Source organism: Crocodylus porosus, unplaced genomic scaffold (assembly GCF_001723895.1).
Source record: "Crocodylus porosus isolate Cpor-Errol unplaced genomic scaffold, CroPor_comp1, whole genome shotgun sequence".
Taxonomy (NCBI): domain Eukaryota; kingdom Metazoa; phylum Chordata; order Crocodylia; family Crocodylidae; genus Crocodylus; species Crocodylus porosus.
The window spans coordinates 118,915,187-118,937,381 of NW_017728886.1; the positions used below are offsets into that span (position 1 = coordinate 118,915,187).

General features: G+C 45.9%; 1 protein-coding gene across 2 annotated transcripts in view; it reads right to left on the bottom strand.

Moving 5' to 3' along the window:
• VWC2 (von Willebrand factor C domain containing 2) overlaps positions 1 to 22,195 on the bottom strand; it is a 108,497-nt gene that overhangs the window by 7,422 nt on the left and 78,880 nt on the right. The window contains exon 3 of one of the 2 annotated variants that reach the window (XM_019541134.1): positions 5,057 to 5,121. The exons of the other annotated variant lie outside the window; for it this stretch is intronic. Coding sequence (XP_019396679.1) covers positions 5,102 to 5,121 — 20 coding nt within the window. The 3' untranslated portion in view covers positions 5,057 to 5,101. The remainder of the gene's footprint in view (positions 1 to 5,056; positions 5,122 to 22,195) is intronic. 2 annotated transcript variants of the gene reach the window in all.

Consider the following 22,195-nt stretch of genomic DNA (forward strand, 5'->3'; position numbering starts at 1 on the left):
CATGTCTTGAAAGAGTTGTTTTCTTTTAATGATAAAAGGATTAAAAGTTTTAACCCTTAACTGAAATGAAGGCTTCTGGATAAATGTAAGTAAAACAGATGGGGGGGGCAAATGACTAGGCTGAAATGCTGCAGAAAAGGATCTAGTGTAACACAAGGTGAATATGAGTTAACTCCGTTTTTGTTGCAAAAAGGCCAATAGCAGACTGGGATATATTCATAGGGATGCCACTTACAAGTGCTCCTTCCAGTCTATTCAGCCTTCATGTGGTTTTGCCTGAAGAACTGTGTTCATTTTGGAGCATCACACTTCAAGGAAGCCATGGACAAATTGGAAGGTATCCATTAGAAAGTAACAAAAGCGATTAGCAGTCTAGGACACAGGATTGACAGCGATAGGTTGGAAGAACTGAGATTATTTAGTCTGGGGAAGAGACCACCAGTATCTGGGGGAACGTTTGTTCACCAGAGCGCCCCAAGGGATGACGAGGTCAAATGGTTATAAACTACTGCAAGACCATTTCAGGCTGGACATAAGGAGGAATTTCTTTACTGTCCTAGCCCCCAAGGTCTGGAACAGCCTGCCATCGGAGGTGGTTCAAGCACCTACATTGAACACATTCAAGAGTAAATTGGATGCTTATCTTGCTGGGATCCTATGACCCCAGCTGATTTCCTGCCCTTTGGGCAGGGGGCTGGACTGAATGATCTTCCAAGGTCCCTTCCAGCCCTAATGTCTATGTCTATGAAAGACTGAGGGGACATTTGACAACAGCCTTCAAATACCTGGAGAGTGGCTATAAAGACCAGGGGTAGGCAATTATTTTTGCTGGCAGGCCATATAATGAGTTTTGGTGAGCTGTCGAGGGCCACACACACAAAATCTTTCAGAAGATATCATTTTAACAAATTACAGATAAAAAACAAATCATATACTAAAATCAAACATCTACAGCATATTTTAATTTTATTTTAAAAATAGTTTTTGTCCTGATTTATGGGGTTTTTTTAGTAGTATATATAGAGGTGATTGCCTAACACCTCAAAATAAAGTTTTACTCTTGTATATGGTATGTGTGTAGGGGGAACTGCCTACGTGCTAGGTCCTGGGAGCTGGCCAGGGTGGAGGGAGAGAGATGGGACGGCTGGGGGGGCGCATGCAGCAGAGCTCGTTTGTGTGGTGCGATGCAGGTGTGATCCACCCCATGTCCATCTGGCCTATGGCTGCCCCCACAGCATGTGTGGGGCTGAGCTCCCACTTCCACCTAGGGCAGCCTGCATTGTGCTTCTGCCCATGCCCACCCTTTACCTGCTGATGGCACTATCCTGGCAGTGGCCCTGGTCTCTGCCCTAACCAGCGTACACAGCTTCCTGGGAGGGCTGCTGCCACCACTGCTGCAGCCACCTAGGTACAGCTCATCTCCCCCTGCCTCCAGTGGCAGTTCCTCCTCCTCCTGCCCCTGCTGCACCACTGTGGGAAGCATGGGGCACCACATGCCCGGGCAGGCAGGGAGAAGCTGCAGCTGAGCACCTCCTACCCAGTGTGTGGAGCTCCAGTTCCAGCTCCCAGCAGCCTTCCACACACTCAGTCACCCAGTGCAATGAGCAGCCACTGATGGACAGCTGAGTGGGTGGAAGGTAGCTTCACCAGAAAGCTGTGAATGCTTGCTGGGGTCGAGGCCAGGGCCAGGGCTGAAGCCAGGGCTGGGGCCACTGGCAGGTGTGGGGTGAGTGTGGGTGGGGGTGTGGCATGGGCTGCCCCCGGTGGGAGTGGACAGGGCTAGGCACCACGTGGAGCACTGTGAGGACAGCCATGGGCTGGATACAATCAATTGGTTAGTCGGACCTGGCCCACGTGCCATATTTTGCTCACCCTGTGATACACTTGATACAGTATAACCCCAGAGAGTAGGAAAAGAAATACTGGTCAAATTGCGATAAAGGAAATTCAGAGTGAATATGAGGAAGAACTTTCTAATGCTGAGGGTGGTTGAATACTAGAAGAGATTACTTAGAGAGGCTGTCGGATCCACTATGGATGTCTTCAAAGCTTGAGACACTTGACTGGGGTATTGAGATGGGGATGAACCTACCCTGAGTTGGAATGGGTGTTGGAATGGACTATTCTTGAAGTCCCTTCCAGGCCCTGTTTTTCCTTGATTCTATAATGTTAGAACAGGTAACACTCTACCTTAGGTTTTGTTCAGCAATCACCTGGAGTTGCATTTTACTTTAAAACATCATTTAAGGATAGGGATATTGAAAGGTGTACTTCTCACAAGGATTTTCCTGGGTTTGTATGACAAAAGGCAAGATCTCAGTTAATACCAATCCCCCCCATTTAATATAATAGGCCACAGGCAGCTGCCATGTTGTTGAGTACCACTTTCCTCCACAAGCAGCCCCTACTGAAATCACCAGAATACTTGCTAAGTGCTCATGAGTGGGTGACAGAGTCAGAACCTTAATATACTACTGTGCAAATTTCATAGTTCTATTCATCATCTTAATTCATCTTCCCCTACCATGGTGAACAGTGATGATTTTTGTTTGCATTCAAAGAATCCTGGTTACCAGGTCCATTTTCTAGTCCAACCATGCCTCTCAGGTACTATCCACACCTACTTCACTCATGCACGTCCAACCTGATTCTGTCCATCACAAGTTTCACTATTGATTTTTAACTCCAGACATCCACCATTCTGCTCTCTGTCACTGCCTGTTCAAGACATGAACTATAACTTTAATGCTAAAGTTAATTATCCATCTGGTGTGGAAAGTGGGAAGTGAATTTAAGTGCACTAAGTACATGCTGGAAGTGTACCTTAGAAGTTAAACAGGGTAAGATGCAATTTAAAAAACACGTGCATTTGTACAAAAAATTGCCTGTCAGACTGTGGCTAAGGATTTGTTAGAAAGAATAATCATGTTCTGAAAGAATGAAAAACTTCGTAATGGCTCAAAACTTGTTGCTTTTAAGAACTGAATTCCCTCCATCTCCCCTCTTTTTATAAAAAAGTATAAATTTTCCTGATACCTGCCTCACTCAAATACAGCATCTATCTTTTCAGAATGGGCAAGAATCAGAGTGCCAACTCAATGAAGGATAGTTTGAAAATGTCTTGTATTGCTTTTAAACATAATAAACTGTAAAAACATTCTCCAGAGTGTATTTCCAGCTTCACATACTTGCTAAAGATGTACCTCTTTACAAACATATTGGATCTTTGTTGGTATAATAGGTGTGACATTAGACTCTTCTCCAGATTATAGCTTGATTTATATTCAGCAGTCTTAATGAATTACTGAACTAAACATTTTACTTTGAGCAGAATAACAACATTCACATGCTCATGAACTGCATCTGTAAATGCAGCCTGCTTTTTACTTCAAGTCTGCTGCTAGTGGTCATTATAAGGTGACGTAAGTCACATGTGGGATATTACCCAAAGCAATCAGAGACTTTAATAGTTCCTCCAGCGCAGAGAATGCTTTATGAACCCCAGGTAAAGCTGTATCTGCATCAAAATACAGTAGGTTGTTTTGTGAGCAACAGGTAGAAATTGCCCTATTTTTGCCTTGTTAAGCTGTTTACTGTTTTCTTCCCCTTTTCATATGGAAGATATTGCACATCTTTATCAGAGGACACACAAGATGGCTTACTGTAGACTGACTGCATTTTGTACATTTTTGTACAAAACTGCAAACAATGAATAAAACATCATACTTCAAAAACAAAGCATTTCTGCCTATAAATGCAACTGAGCTTTTGTATTATCTGCCTCTGCCAGCATATATAATAACGGGAAAGAGAAGAATCCAGGCACTAGCCAGGAACAGAATAGAGCCCAATCCCCATTCAGTTTAATTTTAGGCAAATCTGAAGGAGAAATCCTAGTTCCAGTGCAGGCAGTGGGAGTTCTATGATTGACTGCCTTCATCTCTGTGGGTGTGTCTACATGTGAAAGTAATGTGGTGCAATAAACTCCAGCACAGTTCACACTGGAGTTTATTGCTTTTGGGCACAGTGTTTACACATGTGCCTGAGACTGAAGCATGTTGAGTTGGGGTGGCATGGCTGCAGCTGGCAAGGGACCCAAGAGATCAGCCTGCCAGCTCAGAGCTGCTCTGACCCAGCTCAATATGCTGTGGAGGGGCTGGCTGGGGCACAAGAGTGCTTCAGTGTGGGGCTAGCTGGCAGGCAGCCCCTGCACTGTAGCACCCTTGTGCCCCAGCCAGCCCCATCACTGTCTACATGTGCATTGTGGCAGAATAAATAGCTCTGCTGTAGGATAGTACTTATGTCAGGCAGTACTGTCCTACGGCACAGTTAATTAGCTTACTCCAGCCTAATAGCATTGCACATGTGGATGGTGTCAGTTTACTGCAGAGCCAACTAATTAGCTCCACAGTAAAGTGTCTTCCATAGACATGCCCCTGTGTGTCTCAAATCCCACTCCATAAAGTGGCACTATTAGGACCTTCTGCCTCCTTAATATAAATACTTTAGAGACAGTGACATGAAGGGCATGAGCATACTGCAAGACAGAGGGCTGCTCCACGGTAACTGACTGTAAACTCTGGGGTCAGTGGAACTCAACTACAGCAGCTAAACCCTCAATGAAAAGGAAGTAAGTTACCACAATTTGCCTTGAGTTACCATGGGGTAACAGTACCTGCAGAGCAGCTGATGCACAGTAAGGTCCTATACCCTTTTATCCCCTGCTAGGATGATTAAATATTCAAAACCTACAGTATCATGGATCATAAAACTGCCCAAAACTGATAAATGTACATCAGATCAGTAACTTGCTTTCATCTACCAAGAACAGTGGTCAAACTATGGCGTTCCCATCAAAGGCTCAGTCCTGCAAAGGCTTACACATTTGCTTAACTTGACACATTTTGAAGAGTCCCAGTATCACAGTTTAGCTGTGTTACACAGTTTTTTCTAGTCAGTTAGAACTCTAAACATATCCACCTAACAATTTCTGCTATCTCTTTGAAAGCATGGCAGTGCATACCAGGAGTTACCATCTCTAAGTAAAATGAATTACCTGTTTTGCTAATGGCATGGACACCCACCCAGGAATAGAGCGGCTCTAATCTGGATAGTCTTCATCTACAGGAGAGGCAATAGTCAATGGATTACACCAAATGGATTCATTTTCTCTTCAGCAGCAAATTTAATCAATTCAAAACAATGCTGTAATGCTTAAATAGTTTTACTAGACTACAAGTTATTGGTCACAAGAGAGCTGTTTACAAGCACAATGGTAAATGCAGTGTGTTAGATGGTAAAACTGAAATCCATCATTGTCCCACTCATTACCATACCCTTCCACCCCAATAACATTCAGGAATGAGGGTGGGCAAATGGGCAAGTGACAGCTGGATAAAGGTGGCGCTCCAGATCAGAGACAAGTGGGAAGCCAAATGGTGGAAGAATGATGAGGCCAAGAGGGAAGGAATAGTAGGGGGTCCAAGGAGTGGGAGAAGCAGGAACAGTGAGGGCACAAGCTGTGAAAAGTGAGGCTAGAGAGGAAGGGTGGCAGGTAAAATGGCCCAAAAGAGAAGCAGCTATGGGGGCCTGGTGGGGCTCATCCTGCAAGGTAGAGGATTGTCCTAGCTGGTGGCTGTGTATGGGTACGGGGCAGGCTGCTCAGTGGTGGAAGCTGGTGCATGGGTGGGGGAAGACAGCAGCTGGCTTGTAGAACTGTAAGTGCAGTTCAATGAACTTTATAAGCCTCAGATAAGTCTGGACACAACACTGGAATGTCCCTCTGGAATCCAAGGGGGGGAGATGATTAGGATATACACAAGCCAGAAGAAATCACTTCCATTTCACTCAATTTCCTGCCCCTTTTTTTCATTTTCAATACATTCAGCCTCTGTCTTTTTGTTAATGTCAATTCAGGTTGAGTCTAACAATCTGAATCTCACTTGCAGCTGCTGGTATTTCCCTTCTTATGCTGCTGTGATGACAAGCAATTACTTGGACTTAGTCTCTGTTACAAGAGCCCCGGAAGTTGAGAAGGCCATGGTGAGGAAGTAAAGATTGTAACTCTTTCATGTTTTGGAGGCAGCGAGTTCCCAAAGAGAGGAGAAAGATAAAGGCAAGAAAAATTTCTAGACTGTCAGACACACACACTGAGGCAGGTGTATACTGCATTGTCAGTTCTTAACCTTCATATCTCTGGACAGAGCTGGTTGTTCCTCCTTTCTCATCCTGTTTAGACTGGCTAGGAAAAAGTGCTCAGTCCTGTATGACTGCATGACTTAAGTGTCACATTCATTCCTCTTTAGGAGTCAGGGACCTTGGAGACATACCCAGGCCTGGCTCATCATCTTTAGTGAAAACAGACTCCCAAATCTTGGCAGCAGAAAGCCTCGTCTGCTCTACACAGATTGCATCTACATGCGATACTAATGTGCTTGAATAAGCCCTGCCTAGTTCGCGCCAGAATTTACTGCTCCTGGATGCAGCGTTTACATGTGCACCTGAGATCACAGCACATTGAGCTGAAGCAGTGGAGTACCAGCTGGCAGGAGGCTATGGGGGTCAGCCTGCAGCTGCTCTGCCCCAGCTCAACATGCTGTAGAGGGGCTGGCTGAGGCACAAGGGTGCTACAGTGCAGGGCTAGCTGGCAGGAGGCCCCCCCACACTATAGCACCCTCATGCCCCAGCCAGCTGCAGTCACCATCTATACATGAGTTTGAATACACCTAAGTACTTTGCTGTAACACAGTACTTGTCCTGGGTAGTACTATCCTACTGTGGAGTGAATTAGTTTACTGAGACCTAATACCAGTGCACATGTAGATCATGATGCTTTCTTGCAGAGCTAATTAGTCAACTCTGCAATAAAGTGCACGTGTATACGCACCCACTAAGAAGAAAGAAGGCAGGAGGGGTCTTAAGTGCCTGACATACAAAACTTCCTTTCAGTGGGGAAGCATTACTGCTCTGAGAGTTGGTATGTCTAGGAAAAGCCTTTACCACCCTAAAAATAGGAAACTCCTGACACATGAACAATAGGGCTCAGGCAATCTACTAAAAATAATTAATTCAGGAAATGCCTCAGGCTGGCTCAAAGGAACTTGGCTCCCAGTTGCTGATATGAAACAAGCCTTACCCAGTTACATGAACGTTCAGTTGACTGTCAGACCTCCTTCTCTCCAACACACAAGACCCCTAGACTGTTACTGATGTATGAAAGCCAGTATTATTTGTAGTTACTATAATTGAATTATTGTAAACCTATCCTTAAATATGTATGTATTATAGGTTTGTTCTCTGTAAGATTATCTCCAAAGGCAAGTTATTATGGAAATGTAAAATTCTGGAGGAAAAAACAGCTGGTGCTTTAATGTTTACCTGAGAGTTATATTTGCTTTCTCCTAGGCAATGCTAGAACTACAGGAAACTAGAAATGAATCCCCAGACACTTCAGACTGATTTTCATAAAACTCAGATTAGTACACTAGAAAAAGCCTGGTAAATAAAATGAAGGAAAATAGCAAAGTCCTGTTTTACTTTTCTAATTAAATTGTTTCTGCAAAATATCCTAGAAGCAACAATTAAAAGCTCAATTTATGTTCTGGATTAAATTGTCAGCCACTCCATTTGTCTTCAGGGTATTCTTCTGTTGAACAGTAAGAAAAAATGATCACTCTACCTACAGTTACCTCGTGGAAGCAGAAGGCAGGCGAAGGAGCTTGTCGTGAAATATAAATTAGAAGGCTTACAGCAACTCTTGAGAAGACGAAACTAAATTAAAAGGAGTAGCAGTAAATTACTGCACAGACTGAGAAATACATGTAGTTTGAGAGATGCAACAGCAAGAGGCCAGTACAGGAGTCACTTGGGCAAAGGCAACCTGGGACTGTTATTTGCTGGGGAAGCAAAATTTCTTCCTCTCATGCCCATTCCCTTTAAGCAGCAAACTTTAGCTCTGTGCTGTGCTGCTTTCTCTCTGCATGTGTGATCTTATCAACATACAAGGCTGACAGCTGAGAGTGGTGCCAATGACTCTAACAGCATCACACACACTGATCAATGCTGCATGTGACAGTGAGTTCTGACACAATCAGGCATTTCACCTCAAACCTGTATAGAAGTAGGAGGTGGGTTGTACCACAGTATTCAGTGGGTTACTTGCATGCAAAACATTTTGCACATGAATGAGCATTATAAGACCAGAGCCTTCATGTAAGCTCAGGACTTCTGGTGTGGTCCAATAAAGAGGTACACAGGATGGGAAGTCAGGAAGTAGATTCCTGAGTGCTGTGTGTCCTTGGGTCAGTCTCAGTAGTGCTGGGACTCCTTTCACTCCTACCTTACTTGTCCTGCCTGTGCTCCTGGGCAGGAATTGCCTCTTAGTATTCTTTTTAGTGCAGCACCTTGCAAACCAGAAGGTCAGCCCTAGCTTGGGCCTCCAGTGACGCTCTTAACAGGTGTTTTATCTCCCCCCCAGGCCACCCAGAGCTATACACTCAATACTAGTTCTAATAATAAAAAAAGTTTCCTGGTTCATCTGCTTGAGTTGAACCAACCTACAAGGAGAGAAAGATCTGCATATAAATGAAGTCTTATGAAGGCGTCTTTGAGACAAAGGAAATGTGGAATCACGGGAGTCAGAAATCTGTCAGGACACTGATATTAATAACGCAGACATACCATATGGTAACGCTCACAAAAACCAAAGAGATTCTGCAATGATTGAACTGCTGTGCATAAACCAAGTATTAAAAGATAATGTAGGCAAGCAATTTAAAAAGACCTCTTCTGTACTTCACTCCCAGAAACAGCAGTCTGACAGAAAGTATTTTATTAAATTTCCATCACAAATAAAAAGAAAACAAAGGACAGATTATGATGGCCTATATACTTCTCAGAAAGCTATTAATTTTAACTGTGGGAATGTGACGGGGGTTAAAAAAAATGTCACCCTGAGCTAATGTTGGCAGGTGCAAGTTATATCTGACATGACCTGATGTCAGCTGCAGAAAGACACAAAAGCCCGTAGCAGAACACTTGAACCTTTCTGGACACTCCATCGCTGATCTCACGATTGCTGTAATCAGGTAAATAAAATTTTAAAACAGTTTGAACAGGAAATTCTGGAACAAAAAAATCACCCACAGACTGGGTGGTGTTAAGTATGGTTTAAACAGGGGTGATAGACTCTTACCTCATTACCTGGATTAGCTTTTATGACTGCTTAGTCCTGTCAGTGCTTTCCTTGTATGTCTCTCTCAGCTTTCTCCCTCCCCACTTCCTACCTATTGTATTCTAATCACTGACTCCACTTTATACTTTGTGCTGTCCTTTCCAATGCAGCTCCCATTCTAGCACAGTGCTTAAGCATGTACCTAATTTTAAATGTTTGAAATCAATGAGGCAACTGGCCCCTAACATGACGCATGGGATTCTCTGAACATAGCCATACCTGGCCAAAAGCATCTATTTCCACTAATACAAGAGAAAGTGGGGGTGCTTACTCCTTGTGATGCACCCTGGTTGGGACCTGCTGTGGTGCGAGATACATGGGTGTAAGCCCTGACCCCCAGTGTAGAGCCAGGAGGTAAGCGAGGCCTGCAGTGGGTAGGTGCTAGCCAGTGACGGGGCTGCAGCTGAACAGAGCGGAGGAAGGTAATGCCTCCCAGCTCCTACTTAGTCCAGTCCCCCAGGAAGCCACACAACCGGAGCGGCGCAAATAGGCATTCTCTGGGCCTGGCATGTGAGTTAGCATGGGAGATTGTGCAGAAGGGTGTGTGAAAAGGCAAGAGGCTCTGCACAGCAAGCCTGCAGACTCAGGAACCCAAGTATTCGGTAGTAGCTTAGACCCGGGGTTGTCAACCAGGGGTACTTAGAAAGGTTATAGGGGGTACACGCAGGCAGGTGGGCATGAAGTGCACCCCAGGGTGTGGTGGCAGTATTTCCCCTGCCGCATTTCTAAACATTGACTCTTACCCGGGGGAGAGGGAAGCACGCTGCTACTCTCGAAGCAAGCAGTGGCAGCAAGACGCAGAGGGTCACAATGGTTGCGGGGGGGTTTCTGTGCTCATTCCCAGGAGCAGGGAAGTGGGGGTTGAGGCCAATGCTGCTTGGGCTGAGGATTCACTGGGTACCATTTCTGAAAGAGGCATGCTATAAATAGTAATTAAGGAAAGTACATGAAATATTTACAAGACTTGAAAGCACAACTTCTACACACAATATTTCATATTTTAACATTTCAGTGAAAAACTAAAAAGCACCCTCTTCATAGAAAAGAAAATTTAAAAAAAATCAGTGCAATTTTATTTTTCTCAAAATTAGTCATTTCTCCACTGACAAGAAACCCAGTAGATACCCAGAAGTAAAGTATTTTAAGGAAAAAAACTGAAGCATGAAATTCAATTTTCAAAGAATATTTTTTATTCCAGATATTAAAGTATATTAAAATATTGAAAGATCATTTATTTACATTGGTATTTATTTAATTACTTTTATCCAATATTTTATAGAGCTGTCTAGGTTAATGAAAAATATTTTTGCGCATAATTTTATTCTTGAATTGCCATATGAATAAGGCTGGAAAATAAAGGGTGCACTGTATGCAGACAGCAAAGTTGTTAAAAATTTTGGCTCAATATTTTCATACAACTCTGAATCAGAGAAAGGCCTGACTAACAAAAAGTGCTGAACACCCACATTCTAAAAACAAGCCCCATGAAAAGGTCTCAAAATGAACTTCCCAAAATTGCCCAATGGCAGTGGGCACTTTCAAAGAACCTAGTCAGCAATATTTTGCTTTCCAGCTCTGCAAACCTTCCCTGAAGAGCCTGAAAGTTAATTAACAAAATCAATATAGTTGTCAGCCCTGAACAGTTTAGCTAGCAGATGTTGTGAACTCTGCAAGACCTAGCCAGGTGGTTTTAACATATCCTGGAATTTGACGGAGCACGTAGACACATTTGAATTTTTGAAAAACAAACAGTTGCTAACTTTTTTTTGTCTAATCTCATGAAAATGGTGCTATCCTCTGAAGCCACTGGGAGACTTTTCATTGGTTTCCATGACCTTTGGATCATGAACCATTAAGGGCAAAAGAAGAAACAAGGTTAAAATTTCTAGACTATCCTAGTTTTAAGATAGTCTTACCAAAAAAACCCCAAAACCATAAAAACCCAAAACACTTCTCCCGCAGAGTAGGCACACAAAAGCTTGGAGCCCTTTCAGAAGTGGAAGATTTCAAAAGGACAGTGGCTAATATGTTCTTACTGTATGTGAACAAGCTGAGGGCCTTGTTACATCTTATGCTGTAAGCCACAGAAATGTTGAGTCCTAGATCGGAGTTTGGAGCAGTCACACCTTAAGGCTCAGTGGCGATGCATAAGGGGTGCACAGGGATGGGCATGCACCCCCTGAGAGCTCTTGCACACCCAGGTTAGCCAGCGTTCCCAGGCAGGGGCGGTAGGCAGGAACAATGGTGCCCCCCTCGAAAGTGCCGGCTGGAGAGTAGGGGCTCACCTGGAAGTACCAGCACTCTCCTGGAAGTGTCAGTTGTATGCCCAGAAGTGCCAGCCACTGCCACTTCTGGGTCAGCAGGATTGCCTGTAGGGGGACACCTGCCCCTCCCAGTTGATGACTGGTCACTTGAGGGGGAAGTGCTCCCCCTGACTCAAGAGGCACCAGTCACCCATGTTAAGGCTAAAAATCTTCTGTCTTCCACCTACACAGCTCTGACTGGCCACTAGAGTCCTGGGCTTGAGACAGAAGTTACACATAAGACAGTTTAAGTGATCAGAAACTGTTTTTTTACCTGTAATAGAATAGAAGTTCAGTGTACATAAACCAGTTTCAAAATGGCTGAAATTGCTTTAAGATAAACCTGGTTGAATGTAGTATCAGGCTTAACTGATTTAGGTCAAATCAATTTATGAAACTTCTGTCCCAGACCCCTTCCTGGATCAAGTTAAATCAGAGTTCTCCTGCATCCCAGCATTTTGCAGCCCTATGCTGGGCTGGCTTCACCCCTTTGCTCCCTAGCTGGAACAGTGGGAGCTGGCTCACTAGCCTCACTGGTTGGCTCACTGTCCTGTACCCCCAAGCAAACCCCTGCTGGGGTCTGGGACCAGGGAGGGAGATTAAACTTTTCTTCCCCTATGTTGGGGCTGAAGATGGCAAGGAGAGGGGCTGACTAGGCACATGTGGGGCACCACTCACACGTGTGGCCCCTTACCTGAATGAAGGCAGCGGCGGGGGAAGTGGAGGCAGTGGCGGGGGCAGCAGCAGCGGATCCCCCTAAGGTAAGTGGGGAGAGGAGCTGGTGCAGCTAGGGCGGATCCGGAGGGGAAGTCCCCAGGATCCCTTTCAGCTGAGCTGGCAGGGAGCTGTGCTTCCGAGCCACATGCTAACATAGTGTGTAAACAGGTATGCTCTGTAAGGGTGTGCTGGTGTTTGCACTGGTGGGAAAGCAGGAGGGGACAGGAGGAAGACTTCGGCAAGGGTAAGGCAAAGGCACCACACCACAAAAAAACAAAAACAAAGCCAAACAACAACAAAAAAATGGTGTGGACATGGAGTACTGCTAGGGCCCATGCCCAGGGGGTGCTGCCAACCCAGGGCTTCTCTGAGGCCTCCACCCAAATGGAGCCCACGGGAGCTGGTGTCATCCTGCCCCCTGGCCTGCAGGGGATGCCTGGCAGGGCCGGGGTGGGGCAGGGCTCCCACACCTGTCCCACAGGCACCCATCTTAGGGCCTTGAAGCGGCAGTTAAGGGTGCTCCAGGAGGAGGTTAGCAGGTTGAGGGTGATCAGGGGAGCAGAGAATGAAATTGATGGGTATTTCCTTTCCCTACAGGGCCATGCACCAAAGGAATAAGAGCCCCAGGAGGTGCCCACCACAGCAGCATGGCAGAAGGGTCCCTCCAGAGCCAGGGCTGCTCACGATGGTATAGTACCAGCTCCCCCGGTCCAGCTGGGGAACAGGTATGAGGCCCGGGGACATTGGAGGAAGAGGATGGTGAGGAGGAAAATTCTGGTAGAAGGTCACTGCACGCACAAAACGGGCCGAAGGAGGCAAGTTGACCCAGAAGAAGAGACGCCAGGTACTTATCATAGGTGACTCCATCCTGAGAGGAACAGAGGGACCCATCTGTTGCCAGGATCCCGTGACAAGCGAGGTCTACTGGCTGCCCAGAGCACAGATTCAGAACATGATGGAAATGATCCCGGCCCTCATCCAGCCCACTGATTACTATCTCATGGTCCTAATCTATGTGGGCACTAATGATGCAGCCAGGAGCCACATGCTAACATAGCATGTGGCTTCATCAGATCACCTGATGAAGGACTACCAAGCTTTGTGGGGCAAGCTGAAGGAGATGGGGGCACAGGTGATCTTCTCATTGGTCCTTCCAGTGAGTGGACATAGAAGATGCCATGAGACCTGCATCTGGGACGTCAACTTGTGGCTTTGGGAGTGGTATCTCGCAGCGGGCTTCGGCTTTCTGGACCACAAACCATACTTCAGAACAAAAGACATTAGTCAGGGAGGCAATGAGGTTCCAGAGGGGAGGGGAAGGGAGGGGAGTTGGGAGTCCAAGAAGAGTGGTCGTTCCTTAAGGAGACGATCCTCCAAGCCCAAAGGGTCACAATCCCCACACGGATACAAGGGGGCAGGAGTGCTCAAAAGCCCCCATGGCTCACCAAAAGCGTCCAGGAACTTCTCAAAGCCAAAAAGGAGGTGTACACCAATGGAAGGGAGGGGCCATCAACAAGGAGGATTATACCTTCATTGCTCAAGACTGTAGGAGGGCTGTTAGGCAGGCTAAGGCTGAGATGGAACTGGGACTAGTGACCCAGATCAAAGATAAAAAGAAGTCCTTTTTTAAATACATAGGGGGTAAAAAGACGGTACCAAGTAACATGGGGCCTCTGCAGGACATGCTTGGTAATCTGGTGGTAGCACCAGACAACAAAGCTAATCTCTTTAACAGATTCTTTGCTTCCATTTTTCTGAGTAGGGACAGGGACATCCCCCACACTGGGATTCCGGACAGACCCAAGGGAGGTGCAGCCAGGCCCATGGTCAGTGAGGACCTAGTCAGAGAACTTCTGGAGGGACTTGACGTGCTCAGATCAACAGGTCCTGATGATCTCCACCCCAGAGTGCTGAGGTAATCAGCAGAGGTCATCGCGGGACCCCAGGCACAGCTTTATGAGCACTCATGGTGCTCTGGCAAGAGGCCAGAGGACTGAAAAAGGGCCAATGTGGTCCCCATTTTCAAAAAAGTGAAGAAAGAGGAACCAGGACACTATAGGCCCGTTAGTTTTACCTCAGCCCTGGGGAAGCTCTTTGAGAAAATTATCCAGGAGCACATCTGCAAGGGACCTGCAGGGGAGATTATGCTTAGGGGCGATCAACATAGGTTCACTAGTGGCAGGTCCTGTCAGACCAACCTGGTGGCCTTCTATGACCAGGTCACAAAAGCCTTGGACACAGGTATCACAATGGACATAGTTTTTCTGGACTTTAGGAAGGCCTTCCACACCGTCTCTCACCCCATCCTCATTAAAAAATTTGGCGACTGTGGGGTTGATGCCCACAGTCAGATGGGTTACAAATCAGATGGGTGTGGAGGGCCGCACCCAGGGAGTGGTGGTGGATGGGTCATTTTTGACCTGGAGAGGTGTGGGCAGTGGGGTTCCCTAGGGCTCCTTCCTTGGGCCTGCACTGTTCAACATCTTCATCAGGGACTTGGACAAGAGGGTGAAAAGCACCTTGTTCAAGTTCACAGATGACACTAAGATGTGGGGAGGAGTGAGCATGCTAGAAGAGAGGGACAGGCTACAACTAGATCTGGACAGGTTACAGAGGTGGGCAGATGAGAATAGGATAGGTTTCAAAACAGATAAGTGCAAGATATTGCACCTGGGGAGGAAGAATCAGCAGCATACCTACAGGCTGGGGAACTCCCTTCTTGTTAGCACAGAGGCAGAAAAGGATCTTGGAGTCACTATTGATTCCAAGATGAACATGGGCCACCAATGTGTTGACACGGTCAGGAAGGCTAACCACACACCTTGTCATGCATCCAAAGAAGCATCACAAGCAGGTCCAGGGAGGTGATCCTCCCCCTCTATACGACATTGGCTAGGCCACAGTTGGAGTACTGTGTCTAGTTCTGGGCGCCAATTTCAGGAGGGATGTGGACAGCATTGAGAGGGTCCAAAGGAGGGCCACTCATATGATTAGGGAGCAGCAGGGCAGGCCTGACAAGGAGAGGCTACGAGACCTGAACCTGTTCAGCCTCCACAAGAGAAGGCTGAGAGGGGATCTGGTGGACATCTATAAACTTGCCAAGGGGGACCAGCAGGCAAAGGGAGAGTCCCTGTTCCCCCGAACACTACAGGGAGTAACAAGGAATAACGGCCATAAGCTGACTGAGAGTAGATTCAGGCTAGACATCAAAATTCGTTTTCTGGTCAGGGACCTAACAACAGAATTATCAAGCTGGACCCAGGACAACAATTTACTTTGAAATCATAGCTGTGGAGTCATCACTGCAACTTTGTAAGATGATTTGCATGGAGCCCTTAACAATAACATTTTGTACTTTAAGATGCCCAGAAATCCTACAAAGCATTTCAAACTTTTCCTTAGAACTCACATTTGGTTAGAATAATGCAAGCTTCATGAATGAGCAAGTTGAGACTGCCACCCACTTCATTTAAAAACGAAACAAGCATACTGCTGATTTTTTAAAGAGGCAGAGTACACAGTTCTGTAAGAAAGTGGTAAATCAAATAAGCCTCTTAGCAAAAAATGACATTATTCTCCTTAAGCTCACAGCAACAAGTACTAACCAATATCTAAAAATAGTTTAGTATTTACTTTTCTTTTCAACATTTTTTTCTTTGTTGTCTTTCAGGACTTAATGCTCCTAACCTGTATCACTTATTTTTACATTTGAATTCTAACTGTAAAGAAGCAGAAGTTCTGGCAGGCTCTGATTAGAATGATATAAATAAGGTCACTTTAGGACTTGGAAAAAAGCTAAAGCATTTAGGAATGGATGCTTTTAGGTTAGATTTGTATAGTTTCTGGCAGAGATTTTACACCCAAGGAGCCTTCTTCAAGTATTTGTGTCATCACATCATCTGAATTCCATTGTAATAAGAACAGTGCTCTAGGTAAAAATGTACCAACAGCAGGACAGAGTAATCCAGCTGTAAAGATAAAATTCTCTGAGGGAATCATGTAGCCAAAATAGCAGCAATTGCTCTTTCAGAATGCCTTTGAAAGCAACTACAGCTAAATGTATCTTCATCTCCGCCTAACACTACAAGCACCAGAACTGTCAAAGGAAATTGGGGCAAAGTCAAAATACCCTCATCACCACTAAATAATCACATTGATAAATTTAGATTTCAAATTTTAAATCCTCTTGGCATGTTGTGTCATTTTCCTTTGGCACAGAGTCTTAGCAAATAAAACAACTACACCTGTAATTATAAGACTCATATTTTAGCTAATTATGCCATATTTATTCACACTAAATAAAACTGTGTTGACAGGTAGTGATTGAATGCAGGCACTGACTGTCAGGAAGAAGAGAACCCTTAAAATAGTATAAAATGTCATAGCCAGTGGAAGGCAGCATCAGAAACCCACCTTTTATCTCTCCAGTAATATTCCATGCCAGGTTATGTTCCTGTCAAAGCAGGACTTTTAGAGGCTACATACTCAATCACTTACTTCCTCCTAATAGCTCCTCAACTGCAGCTTCTTCCAAGTGACTTTGATTTTAGAAACATTCAGTCACGAGGACATTTGCTAAAAGCCAGTTGCTAGTCCAAGATCATCAAAATATAAAGTACCACAACTAAAGGAAAGGTCTGGATAGGTCAGCTGGGTCTGATTAGCACCTCAGTCCTAAATCAGAAACAGGCAGGCTTAAGCTGCTGAAGGACATGCTCAAAACAGGTGAGTTGAAGATTCTTCTCCTTTTTGCAGCAACAGCAACCCCTGTTCTCTAAGTTGTTTCTATGCTCTGCGTACAAGATTCAAATGACGACTCCTTAAGAGGACAACCAAATCCCTTCCCAGGAAACTGAACAACATAAAGTAAAACAGACAAGTACCAAGGCCTAGAGCAAAAAAGCTGGCAGTGAATTGTGGGAAAGCAACAAAAATAAGAAAGCACACAATAAAAATGGAGGGAAACAGGGGCCTTTCCTCCACATCACTGTGAATTGCCAATATGCACAAAACTGCCCATGAATGATGTAAAATAATTTAAGACAAACTATTTTTATTATAAACAAAGCATCTATATAGGTGCTTGTACATGCCATGGGGGTTTAATTCAGTTTAGTTTTGCCTAAATAGAAATGGTGGGTTTTTAAAAACCCACAGTTGCGACCACTTCAATTTAGAGAGAATTAAACCAAAATAAACCCCCATGGTGTGTACACAGGGGTGGGAGGCCTGATCCTTACCCACCTCTCCAGCAGCAGGGGGGAGAGGGGAGGCAAGTTGCCAGCAAGCCGAGAGGTTCCTGAGCTGCGAAGGGGCTGGTGCTTCCCTCCATTGCAATGGCAGTACCAGCACCTCCCAGATGGCACCTGCCTGCTGGCACCTGCCCCAGGAAGTTCTGGGGGCACCGTAGCTGTGGAGGGAAGCACTGCCCCTCCCCTCCCGCAGCCATGGAGGGAAGCACCGGACCCCATGCAGCTCAGGCAGGCAGGCTCTGGGGAGGAAATAAAAAAAAAGATCAGGATCTTCGCTACTTTTTTTCTTCAGTGGAGCCTGCCTGCATGGGCTGCTGCTGGATCACACAGTCCCTGAGCTGCACAGGGCTTGGTGCTACTCTCCATAGCTGCAGCACCCTTCCGGGACCACCCGGGCTGGGCGCCAGTGGGCAGGTGCTGCCTGGGGGGCCCTGCTGCTGTGGAAGGAAGTACCAGCGTCCCCCACAGCTCAGGGCGTCATGTGACCTAGGAGCAACAGCAACCCCTCAGCTCAGCTCGCCCTGCCCCCCCACCGCTGGAGAAGCAGATAAGCTCCAGCTCCCCTACACCATCCCCGGCACCTGGAACTGGACCATCTGGGAATGACTAGCTTACCCCTGGGGTAGAGAGGCAAGGAAGCAGGAGGGAGGCTGGGTGTGCTGGTAGCCAGAGAAGGCGGCAGGGACAGTGCGCGGGGCACTGGAAACCCACCAAACCCCAAGCATGTCGACTTCCAGGACCCCGTGCACTGTTGCACTTTGTTAGGTAGCAAACTAAAACACCTTGGAGGTGTTTTATCTTGCTATGTAACAAAGTCACTTAAAGTGCAATATGCCCACCAAGCATGTAAACAGTAATGCCATTAAAGCGCAATATGCCATCAAGCGTGCAAACAGCAATGCCATTAAAGCAGTGCAAAAGGGCATTTAAGCCCCTTTAAAGGCCAATTTTGTTGCGTGTACAAAGGCCATGGTTAGCTATGAAATTTGGTAATCTGACAGGTCCGGTTCTGATAAAATAGCAGGAAGTGCACGCTAAGTGCTAAACTAGTGGACTTGTAAACACCATCAGAATTTCTAGTGGATGTGCCCTGAAATGTTTAAGGCCTCATTCTCAAAGAGTCTCCAGCCCAACAGCTCTTGTGTGTGCACAGAAATTTAAGTTCACAGACAACTTTGCACACACTGCACAAGCATTGCCAATGCCTAGGCAGCTACCAGCTACTGTCAACAGACCACGAGGATGTCGGTGCTTTAAGAGTTCTGGCACGGGTACTCTGTTCAGAAAATATGCATGCCTGCTTTCTGAAGAGTGCCTCACAATGCACAGAGGGATTCAGAGGTAACAGCCAATTACAAGGTGTGGGAAATCTAACAGATCAAAAAAGGCTTTTCCTTCTTCCATAAACAAGGGGATTTATCTCCCATGTTCAAGCAGGTTCTCTTGATGCTGCCTTATTCTATGTAGTCTACCTGGTCTGTATTATGAAAGCAAGAACTGCTATAACTGGTCAGATCAAATGTCCTAATCTAAACCCAATATTCTGTCTCTAACAGTGACATGTAGTAGATGCCTTAGCTTAGAGGATTAGAAGAGTAAGAGCATGTGTGAGTGATCCAGCTCCTGTCATGCCCTCCCAGCCACCACTAGTCATAGATGTAGGGATGTCCTATGCCACGAGGTTATACCTCTGACTTAACAGACCTGAGTGGGCCATAAATTTGTGTGAAAGGGGAAGGAAAAGCCCCTCTAGTGGGTCCCAGACCCCCATCCCACGCACTCCGATACTCATCACAGAAGCTGAAACGAGCATCAGCTGGGAGGAAGCGCAGATGCAGGCTCTGCGATTCCAGAGCTCCCTGAAGCTGCTGATCGGCAAGGGATGGGGGAAGAGCCTCAGCAAGATGCAGGCTCCTCAGATAGCAGCTGGGAGACGAGCTGAGTGGCCTGCGTGGGAAGAGTGAGATGCTGGCTAGGAGACACCAGCAGTCAAACAGAGGATTGTCCAGCTGGAGAGCAAGCAAGAGTAGCGGAGAGGCAACTAGAGGGCTCCAGCACAGCAGGATAGAAACCCAAGCCTGGGGTGGCAAGAGACGCTTGGGAGCGATGCCACAGCCCCACCAGGGAATACAGGTACAGTGGCTGGGGACGGTGGTAGGAAGCTGCTAACCCGCACAAGCAACATGGCAGGGAGGAAAGAGCAACCCAGTTTGGGAACTGCACACCCCTCCAGCTCAGGAGGAGCAAGACAGCGGATGCCAGATGGTTTCTCTTAGATTCACGTGAAGTCTTAGTCAGCCCTAAGACAGGGCAGGGGTATGTGTCCAAGTCAGCCCGAAGCTGAGGAACTGACTGTGGGGGATGACTGTACTGGCCAAGAAGGCCAGATCCATCCCAAGGCGGGCAACCTGGGTGTAGGGAAATATCATCCAGAAGATAACTTGCAGGGTGCAGCATTTGTCGAGGCCGTGGACATGGTAAGAGTGGGGAAAAGGGAAGCCCCACGAAGAAAAGACTGGGGTTGAGACCTCTTCATTTGTGGGGGCCACCTGAAGGGAAGTGCCTCCCCAACATGGAACATTAAAGATGTGGAAGGCAAGTAGGAGCAGCACCCATATCATCTAGGTGGCACCTGAGCCCAAGTCTCACCCTGACGTTGCTTGGGGACAAGGCACCTATCAAGAAGAGGCCAAAGCCTTACAACACCTACAAGCGACAATTTGTCCAATCTCTTTTGAGACACAATTATACTATATATCCTATGACAATGAACTTTACATTATATTATACTTATGTTAAAAGGTAGTTCCTCTCCTTTGTTCTAAATCTGCCGTCTGATGGTACAGGTACCCTCTAGTTCTTGCATTATGAAATATAGTGAAGAGTTCCCCTATTCATTTTTCCAGCATCATCCTTCATATCCTTGATGATATCCCCATCTGAGTCATCTCTTCCAAACTGAAGAGTTTTAGGCTTTTCAACACCCCCCTCATATGGAAGCTGTTCCATCCCCCTGATCACCTTTGCTTCCACTCTCTGTACTTCTATTTCTACTCTAGCCCCATTGAAGGTGGGGAGGGGCAGGGCTACAACCGCACACGGTACTCAAGATGTAGGCATACCATGAATAATAAATGAGATAATGATGCTTTCACACAGATTCACAGAAGTTTAGGGCTGGAAGGGACCTCATCAGATCATCAGGTCCAACCCTCTGCTCTGGGCAGGAAAGACTGCTGGGGTTAAATAATCTCAGCAAGGTGTGCATCCAGTCTCCTTTTGCTTTTAGTTCCTTCCTTAACTATTCCTTAAAATCCATTGAGCTTTTTGACCAACGCTACTCACTGAGCTCATGTTTTTAAATAATTCTCCACAAGGACTCTAAGGTCTCTTCCCCGAATTATAATCATACATACATTGTGACAGGTTTGGAATTGGCTAATTTATCCCATGAATTTTTCTGCATTTACAGGTGTTTAATTTAATCTCTTGTCTTACTGCCCACTCACTCACTCAAGTTTGGTGAGATCCTCCTGTTCACCATCAGTTTTGGATTTGATTATTCAGACTAATTTTGTATTAGCAGCAAACTTTGCCACCTCACTATCTTATCACTCTTGAGAGATATATATATATATATAAGCATGCCAACAGTGTGGCTTCTGTAACTTTTTAGCGCCCATGTTCCTGTAGAACAGAATGACTAGCAGATCTCTCATATTATTGTTCTGTTTTGATCCTTCTTTCTTCTTGTCTTGCTCTCCAACTTTTTCACCTGTCTCCTTTGCAGTCAACTTCAATTTGCGATCATCACTCCCCTACACTGTGAAACCTACAGTGCAGACACATTTATGAGACAGTAGTAGATCCCCCAACACTTCTAAAATACAGGTTGGGTAGAGGGTCTCAGTAAGGTTTGATCTGTGTCCCTATAAGAATGTACATTCAAAAGGTACAGCAGTTCAGGACCATGGTTTGGCCCTATGTACACTGCAAAGCTAGGTTTCATAGCACTAGGGGAATACAAATATTCACCTGCTCTGATTTCAATGCTTCAGGCACCCTCTTCTTTCATGCACTCTCTCTGTTCTTTTCTTCTGGAATTGTTCTCTTCTTTTCTTCAGTCTCTCTTCTCATCTCCTTGGGTACACACCTCTGGATCCCTTTTTTCTTCAGCTACTGTCCCTAGATTCTCTTCTCCATTCTTTTCAGCTCTCCCAGCCCACAGAGTCTTCTCACACACAGCTGCTCCCCTGTGGGCTTTTAACTTCTCTTTTTTTATCCCATCTCAGCTACTTTAATTATTACAAGTCATGACCGCAGCAGCCAGCCCCATAATCTCGTGAGTTAAACAGTTGTCCCTGTTGTACCCTATCTCCCATGTCTTATCGTCCAGGTGCTCTGTCTCTTAACAGCTCCCTGGCTTCTCTTCCTGTTGTGCAATGAGAGGTAGAAAGAAGCAGTCACTGGGAACAATAAGCAGGCAGTTTGCTTCTGTAATAGGAAAAGAGTCTTGCCAGCAGGCAAGAAGCCAGAACAACAGGGATGCTGAATGCTTGTTGCAAGCTGCTGAACCTAGAGAAGTTTCATAGTTTTATAGTTTGTAGGGTCAGAAGGGACCTGAGCAGATCATCTAGTCTGACCCCCTGCCATGACAGGAAAGAATACTGGGATCAAACGACCCCAGCTAG